The 8,924-nt window shown below is 38.7% G+C and overlaps 1 protein-coding gene across 1 annotated transcript in view; it reads right to left on the bottom strand.

Annotated features, from left to right (window-relative positions):
• Nucleotides 1-608: 608 nt before the first annotated feature.
• MYOF (myoferlin) overlaps nt 609-8,924 on the bottom strand; it is a 107,797-nt gene continuing 99,481 nt past the window's right edge. The window contains exons 49-54 of the mRNA XM_058187014.1: nt 8,217-8,358; nt 6,271-6,370; nt 5,964-6,157; nt 4,803-4,912; nt 3,092-3,239; nt 609-2,220 (exon numbers count right to left, since the gene is read on the bottom strand). Of these exons, the coding sequence (XP_058042997.1) occupies nt 2,176-2,220; nt 3,092-3,239; nt 4,803-4,912; nt 5,964-6,157; nt 6,271-6,370; nt 8,217-8,358 (739 nt within the window). The 3' untranslated portion in view covers nt 609-2,175. The remainder of the gene's footprint in view (nt 2,221-3,091; nt 3,240-4,802; nt 4,913-5,963; nt 6,158-6,270; nt 6,371-8,216; nt 8,359-8,924) is intronic.

The raw sequence follows: 8,924 nt of genomic DNA, 5'->3' as shown, positions 1-8,924 counted from the left end.
TTATTTGCTATGTGAACACAGCCAAAAGTGAAGGTTCTCAGCTCTATGAGTTAACTAGTTTTGATGTTTGTGATTATGGCCATTGTCTCCATGGAGATGTTGGTAGATCATGGGGACTGTAGCAAATTTCCAGTATCTACAAAAATGCATTAAATGCATTAAAATTCATTCATGCTTAGAATTTCTTTGTAAAATGAACCACAAATGTCTGCTTTGAGAACTCTTACCTTACCAATAGAGTTTTTAGAATATGGGTGGTATAACTCTTTGCTGTGAGACAGTTTATCTTCTGATGATAGTACAAGTTAGGGTTCACTATCTTCTCTTCAGAGTATGCTGCCATAATTTATTGAATAAGTTACTGTATTAATTCCACATAGTGTATATATTAATACATCAATGGGGAAAAATAGTGAGCCAGTTTGGTCTAGTGGTTAAGGCACCAGGCCAGAAACTAGAAGTTTGAGTCCCTTTGAGTCCCTTCTTAGGCATGCAAGCCAGTCACTCACTCTCAGACCAACAACCTCACAGGGTGATGGTTGAGGGTAAAATAGGAGGAAAGAGCATTAGGTATGTTTGTTGCCTTGAGTCACCTAAAAAAATAATAAAGGTAGAATAAAAATAAAACAAAATAAAAACATTATATCTGATGACAAGTAGAAGAAAAAGGAATCATATGAAGAATGGGCAGATAGTCCTGTGTAGCTAACTTGCTTCCCCATCCCGAATCCCTTGTTTAATGTGGAATACTGAATTTCATTCAGTGGGCCTGTTTTCATTTCAACTTAAGCAGGGAAGAGACTTTCTAAACAACAAAAGCCTCCAACATTAGTCTGATGAAGTATGGTGACCAGATCAGTATACTATCATTTTTGTTGGGGTGAAGGCTAATTTTCCCCGTTCCATTTCTACCTGGTTGGCATTAGATGCCACAGTCGTGTATGTCTATTTTAGGGGCACTTGCTTGCAAGTGCGATGGCTGAGCAGTTAAACATGCTGAACTGGTCAGCTGTAAAACTGACAGTCCGGGTTTGAGACCCAAGTGCTGTGCGACAGAGTGAGCTCCGGTTACTGGCAATTCAAAAGCATGCAAGTGTGAGTAGATAAATAGGTACCACTTCAGTGGGAAGGTAACTGCATTCAATGTGCCTCGGCAGACAGTCATGATGATCACATGACCATGGAAAATGTCTCCGGACAATGCTGGCTCCCTCAGCTAAGAAAAGGAGATGAGTACCTGTCATTCCCATTTTCTGCCGGTACAGTGTGTGAAATTTAGCAGTCCGTTACCTGGACCAAGGTTAAGGTAAACGGGACCAAGTGTCATGGCAGTTCTGACTCTGAGACTCTGAGGAGGTTACTTTAGAGGAGGCAAGTCCAACCTATGGTGACTTAGGGCCAGGAATTCTCTCTCTCAGCCCATGATGTCAGCAACAAGCTGGTCAGTCAATTCTTTTAACCGAATATTCAATACTTTGAAAAAAGCGAACTCTGCATGTGAGGGAAAATGATATGAAATAAAAACAATTCTATATTTTGCTAAGCACAATAACCACAAAACTAAACTGAAAAATTGTTTGGCTTTATTTCGCTGCTTTATTTATAAGGCAGGACCGTAGCAAAATAAAGCTTAGAGCTATTATGACCTTTTATAGTATCCTATTCATGACACTAGTGAACCATTTTATAGTCCTTTCTTTTGTAAGAATAAGTAGCATGTGTTTTCCCCCCTCCTAAAGTTAAGAGGCACCATTTCAAACTGCTCATAATTAAAATAAACCTTTGAAGTTTCCACCTATCTGGAAGTCAGTCCCTGTGAAACTCAAAGGGGCTAACTTGCCAGTAGACATGTATAGAATTACAGTGTAAATAGAGTACATATTTAAAAGGAAGGTAAAACTGAAAAAAATAATGAATGGTATACTGAGAAAAATGTTTAAGAACAAAAAAAGACATATCATTTTATAATCTTCTATCAAAGTCATAATTCAGAAATCATAGTCACTTTGGGCTGTTATTTTTCAAAACATCTTGGATAGCAGTTGAATTCACATAAGTGGTCTTTTTCCTGGTGCAAAACTCAGGAGATCAGAGACAGAGACAATTGGTGGTTCAATTTGGCCCAAAGGTTGCATAACCTGGTTTCAAAGTCAAGCTTTAAGAACAATGTCTTCCTTAACGAGATGAAAAGGGATTCACAATCTTCATTGAAATGTAGTTCTACAAAAATAAAAAGAAGCCAAAATAAATTCTTCACATTTAGACAGGCATGGTAGTTTTTAATTCACAAATGTTCAACTAAAATCATTACAAAATAGTTTAAAGAAAAAACATGGCAAGGAAGTGATCTTTAATATAATCTTGACACGGTGCTACAATTATTAGTAATTAGTTTAATTACTGTTATAGTCTTTGACTTATGATTGGTAGCTTAGCGGCCGTTCATAGTTACAATAGATCCCCCCTCAAAAGATACCTATAACCTGATTCCAAAGCCCAATGGCCGCCCCCTATAGGTCATGTGGTTGTATTCCAGGGGCAACCAGTCTGTATTTATGGTCCTCTGCAGCTTCCTGTGGTCACATGATCGTGTTTACTCTAGTTTTCAGCAAAAACTACCCATAGCGAACAATGGGTACATTTGTAAAATTGGGTCGTAAATTGAGGATTATCAGTATAGTTTCACAGAATCAGACATTCTAATTAGTCTATTTACTATAAACCTAAATAGTCTAATTACTGTTAGTTCTAGGAAAAAGGCTATGGCAAACCAAAAAAAACCCTGCAGGGATATGACCAGTAAGTCTCTGAAAATAGGACAATTGAACTAAAGGGGGGGGGGGAAATCACTAAAATATACTTTGAACATGTGTAAAATAATTGCCTAATTAAAGCAATAATAAATTGATTTAGATTTTAATCCATTTAACAATACTCATTTTGCATAGTAAAATTGAAAATATTTAACTTTCCATCAATGCCTATTGAAACCAAGAAGGAATGTTTGTCTGTGGTCATGTGTACTTATGTATAACCTGATTACCAGCCCAACTAATTTGAAAGTAAAAAGATACAAACAGAAAATACATACTGGCAAGGAATATAGGAAGATTGCTAGAAATAAAAGCACAATCAGCAGGATGATGATGCCAATGAAGACCCACTTAAATCTCCGCCACACAATAAATTTCATTGTCTTGCATGGATTTGTGAACCAAAGGAAGGAAGTTTCTGGTCGGCTGTGGAAGGAAAAAAGATTCAGTTGGTGCATGACTTTCATATGTGTGCAGGAATCCAAACCTTAAGAATCTAGTATAAATACTATGAATACTATTACTGAACTGTTGAAGATAAGAATCCTATAGATATTAAATGGCGTATAATATGTAATAAGTGGCATAGGGACTCCTTGCTTAATGATCCTAATTGAGATGGGCAATTCTGCCACTAAGAGAAGCAGTTGCTACGGGGGAAATAGGGTGTTCACAAATGTGCTTTCTGGCTGGGAAAGAGACAAGACCACTCAGTTTTATACCTTTGGCTTTTGTTTGCCTCCCAGCCACTCCTCTGCCCTTTGGAATGTCCAAGTGCTAGTTTATTGCCTTGTACACATTGAAAGCAATGCAGTGACACCTCCTCCCCCCCAGGGCTTTGGGCTGGGAGATGTGGGTGTACTTTATAAACAATTTATAGTATTCTTGAAATTCCTTTTTCTCCAATCTCTCCACTCTGTGCAGGGGTGTATGGGAGGGGGAAAAAGCAAGTGATACCTATAGGTATCCTTTACCTGACCTTTTCCTGCTACTGGTGTGATCACATTATTCTCAGTGTGAGCAAACAGTTTATCCTCTTGAAATCCCTCTTCAATCCCTCTCTTAGCAGGAGGATTGAAGGATCAGGCAAATGAAGGATCTGCAAAAACTGCTTCCTCCCTCCCCATCACAGAGCAGAGAGATTGGAGTCGAAGAAATTTCAAGAGAGTAAGTTGTTTGCATAGGATGCATTGGGCTGCATTGGTCTGATGTGTAGAAGAGCAATCAGCTTACTCTCTTACAATCCCTCTCCTCTTCAATCTCTCTGCTCTGTAAGATGGGGGGAGAAAGAGGTCAGACACAGGACAACATGTACTGACTATAATAGCGATTACCTGAATGATGGACCCTGTAAAGTCATAAAAGGTCATAAATGGGTTGTAAAGTTATTTTTCCAGTACCATTATAACTTCAAAGGGTCACTGAATGAATATCAGTAAGTGAGCACTACCTGCATATTTGTGCAAATGTTTAATTTTTCCAGTTTTTCTGCCTAAAAAGAGTGTTTATTTTTATCCCTCATCTCCAAATGTCTGCTACTTTTTCTATTACGGTTCTTAAAACTAAGGTTTGCACAATATGCTTGGCACAAATTAGCTTGCTCCTAAGTTTCAGACAAATTTGTTTTGAAGAAAAGACTGATAATTGGAGGAAAAAGAGCTGCAGGAAATGATTATCAAATTATCATTTCACTGTAATTTTCCAAGTTATAGATGACAAGTTGTGAAATAATATAGAAATGAATTCTAATGTCTCCATTAAAGTCGAACCTTTGGGCTAGAGACTATGCATTAAAACAAAGGCCACTGGACCACTAAGAGCCAACTAATGTGTTCATGTGAACTGAAATGATTCTTGTTTCCATGGACTTGACATTCTCAAGGTATCCCCAAAACTTTAAACCCTCATATAAACATGTTGGGAAGCCAATAAACATGTTGGGAAGCCAATCTACAAGACCCTAAAATAAAAAAGTGGAAAATATCTTACTTTGGCATGTCTAGTTTGGGATTCATATTAGGTTCATCTCTTCCTTTACCAGCTGGTCGTTCTTCAATGTCTTTTTCACCAAGGACTTCCAAAGTCATTTCAACTTTACCCTTTAAATAAAAAAAAATATTCTCAAGAATAGTGCTGCAACTTAATGTTTTATTCATGATGTTCAATGATACATAAACCGATTTCAAGCCCATTCTGAAATGTGATTCAGTGTCTCAACTTCAGCAGCTTTAAAATGTGTCCCCACCCCAGAAAGAATCCCCCAATCAGATTCTCCCCAGGAAAATCCCCCAACCCAAGCAACAATCACATTCAGATTTTGTGAATGCGGAATAAGGGTCTGCTATGTGTGCATAGTTGCACTGATTTTCACTGCATATTGGTACTTCTGGGAATTTATCTTCATAATCAATTCAATTTCTTCTACTTTAATATTTGGGACAAGAAACAGTTATTAAATAGATTGTGGATTCGTCCCTCTATCAGGGTCTATTGTGGAGAAGGCAAAGAAATGGGATGACCAGAAATGGAGTGGATTCTATAAGGCAAAATTTAACGATGAGTTTATATAAATAGTTTGGAATTATAAATCTCAATACAAATGAAATGAAAATCCCATGCAATGAGTTTCCAGGTGTAGAACTGTTATTTACTTACTTACTTACTAAATATTGTGTGCAGTACTTCCCTTCAAAAACAATTTAAATCTTTTGTAAGGAAGAATGGTAGTTAGAAGTTTGAGAAGCAAAATGAAAGGATCTTGGACAATACGTCCCGGTCTCATCACATACACTTTAGCCAACTCACTTCAGCCAAATCACCATAGAACAACTCACCGTGGGACAATTTACCATGGGATAACTCAAGAGACAAGTGAAGTGTAGCAGCAGACCTTGTCTTGCTGCTAAAGTCTTGCTTTAGGTTTCAACCCGAGGACTTCTAACTTGAGAAGGTTCAAACCTAAAGCATGACAAGGCCTGCTGCAAATCACTTGTCCCTCTCGAGTTATCCTGCATTGAATTGTCCCATGGCCACAGTGAGTTGTCCTGTAGTTATTAACCATGGCAAGTCAGCTGAAGTGAGTTGGCCATGGCAATTTCTCCCATTCCGAAATGAAAACCCAGGGATTAAGGAGTATTAACAGAACCTTACAGCCAGAGCACGGGAGCCATCTTTTTCGACGTAGCACGGCCACCATCCCCTCATGGATTTTTGTTCAAAGAGTGAAGCAATCTTAACATTCTTCATCAAGCTCATTGGCTTGTGCTCTGGAATCATGTCTAAACTGCACTTTTGTGAAACCTTTGCTGGCACCACTGCGTTGTGCAAATCAAGTTCAACAAAACCTAAAGAAAAAGCGAAAGGGCAGAGAAAGAGAACATCATTATTATCTCAAGATATTTTGGCACACAAAACTTAAAGGCATAACTTTCCTTATCTGGAAATACTTTATACATACCCAGATAATCGTCCAAAGAAAATTTATCATTATCCCATATCTGAATAAGCAGCTTGGGTGGAATTCTGAATTCGGTATTGTCAAGACTCCAGAAGTGTTCCTAAGAGCCAGAATCAGAACAGAAGGAGACTAAGCAAGGAATTTATAATGAATTTCCCTCATCATCTTCTGTAAAAGTACTCTTAGCATCACCCATCTACCACTTTCTATCAGCGGCATTTCAGTTCTGCCTGAAGAAAATCTACAGAGATTAAAAAGATCAATTAGCTTCAATTCTTTGTATTTCAAGGTACGGTAATGCGTACATTAGAAGCCAGTGATACTGACCACTGAAAGCTGGTCAAACACTCTGTATTCAAGGAACATACACATAAACTAGATTCAGTTAATTTTGTACAAAAAATCTTTTGCAACTTATTTTTTCTGCTGTGAACTTGAGACAATGCTACATGATCCTGGGAAAAGATAGATCTGTTTTAAGAAGTTGCAGATAGGTGCCTCATATGTGACTCTTTTTGCCTTCTAATTTAAGTATGGAACTGTCCACTGTTAGGGATTAGTAGAATTCCATGATTTGCACTTGGTAAATCATTAACAATCTGTGTTGAACTGTGTTAATCTTTCAGCACACTATGAGGTCCCATCCCTTGCATCAGTTAGTAATCTTGCTGCCACATTTGGCAAAATAATGCAAAACAGAATAAGAATTAGGAGGAAGGGTCTTTTCTGTGACACCCCCCAACCCCAATCTTTCTAGTTCTTAGAAAAGATTTTGAAGGCTCAATTGTTCTGACTCATTTAAAAACCTTTGATTGTATTTTACTCAGTCTTTTTATTTTGAATTGGATATAGTTTTTCATTGTCTTCAGTATCTGATTATGTATTTTGCATCTCTGAATTTCAATTTTTTGTGAAAACTTTTGCCTGAAAAATTGAGCTTTCCTTCTATTGTCATTGCTACAGTAAAAAAGAAGAGAAAAGTGTTTTTATAGATACAGAAATAAATATTAGCTAGCAAGGTGTCCTGCTGTTAGACCCGTGCTGGCAGAGGAGGCATCCTGTAGGCCCCATTAGCCCAATTATTCTGGTGGGCAGGGTCAGGAGGTCCTTCTCTGCCATTCCACTTGCCCTGTGGAACATCTCCCCCCGCCCCCCATTGTGAGGTCAGCATCCCTCTGCCCTTCTGCAATATTCTAAAGACCTGGTTCTGCTAGCTAGCTTGGGGCTCCAATGGGGGAACATCTTAGTGGCTGATTAACAATGGATGCCAAAAAACCACCCCCCCATGCTGCCCACCCAGCCTGGTCTCCCCAACTTTAAATGGATTGTTTTATTTTAACTTATTTATAGTGTGTAAATATTTTTTATTATTGTAAACTGAGTTTTTTATTATTGTAAACTGAGTTACCATGTGAGTAAGATGAGCAAAAAAATTTTAATAAATAAATAAGGTGGGATGAGTGCTTGCTGCAATCATAGGAAAGACGGCCCTCTGAAAGGCATAATCACTCTTAAAGTGACCTGTCTTATATTTCTAGGCTATTATCTTGCACCATGTAATATCTCTCAAATGAGACATTACATGACAAGCATATTTGATTATTGTTGCTTTAAAAGAAAAACGGGCATGAAAGATGAAAGCCTTTAGTGAAAAAACAACAAAGGGAAAAGCTATGCTCCTTTCTTTTCTATTTCATATTCAGAATTACCCTTCCCATATACCATTTCCTTGCTCTTCCATCCTTAGGGAAAAATATTAAGTCAGAATTCTTTTCTCCTATGGATGAAGAAGTGGTTGACAAAGCCAGAGAAGCAGGACAACCCCTCATGGTTCTTCCTACGGATTTGTGTACAATGGTTTTCAGAGTTTCGTTAAAACAAATACAAGCCTAGATGCTCTTTCTCATGTGCATTAGTGATTGCAGAGTTGTCCTTGGTGCCTATACCTTTTTGGAAACTGTACAGAGTTGCTCCGCTGGAAAATAATCGAAAGGAAAAATAAATCTCCAATTGAAATTCCCTTCCCCATCAAGGGACCTATAATGGACATCCGTTTTCTGTTTGTGCTCTTCGTGGCCAGGCATCCATCTGAAAGGCAGAAGCAGCAGATTGGGCTGTGTAGTCCATGGAACTGACCAATCCAAACCTTGGCAACTTTAAGATGTGTGGACTTCAACGCCCAGTTGTCCATGCTGGTGGGGAAATTCTGGGGGCTGAAGTTTATACATCTGAAAGTTGTCAAGATTAATGGACTAATCTTTCTAACCTAGGAACACTTGTACAACCTTGCATCCAAATTTATGGTTTTTAATATGGACCAAATGATGGAATGTGAATATTGCATGATTATTCAATTCCAATACTTCTAACTGATTGCAGGGCAAAGTGATCAAGTTCCATAACACTAAACAATGCTTTTGTTGTGACCCAGGTTCCCGGACTCGGACTCCTGGAGGAGGAGGATTCAGAGAGTGAGGAGGAGGAGCTGGCAAGGTCTGCTTCCCCTGGGCCCTCTCCCTCCCTGGCACCCACCAGGAGGAGGAGGAGGGGCTGGCAAGGCCTGATTCCCCCGGGCCTTCTTCTGATTTGGCAACGCCCCAAGAACAATCTCGGCTTGATGCAAGACTGCGCAGACGTGACTGGCGTGCGCAGCA

The sequence above is a fragment of the Ahaetulla prasina genome, chromosome 6, assembly GCF_028640845.1.
Source record: "Ahaetulla prasina isolate Xishuangbanna chromosome 6, ASM2864084v1, whole genome shotgun sequence".
Classification (NCBI taxonomy): Eukaryota; Metazoa; Chordata; class Lepidosauria; order Squamata; family Colubridae; genus Ahaetulla; species Ahaetulla prasina.
The sequence above is the reverse complement of the archived record's forward strand: the minus strand, read 5'-3'. Positions and strand labels throughout refer to the sequence as shown.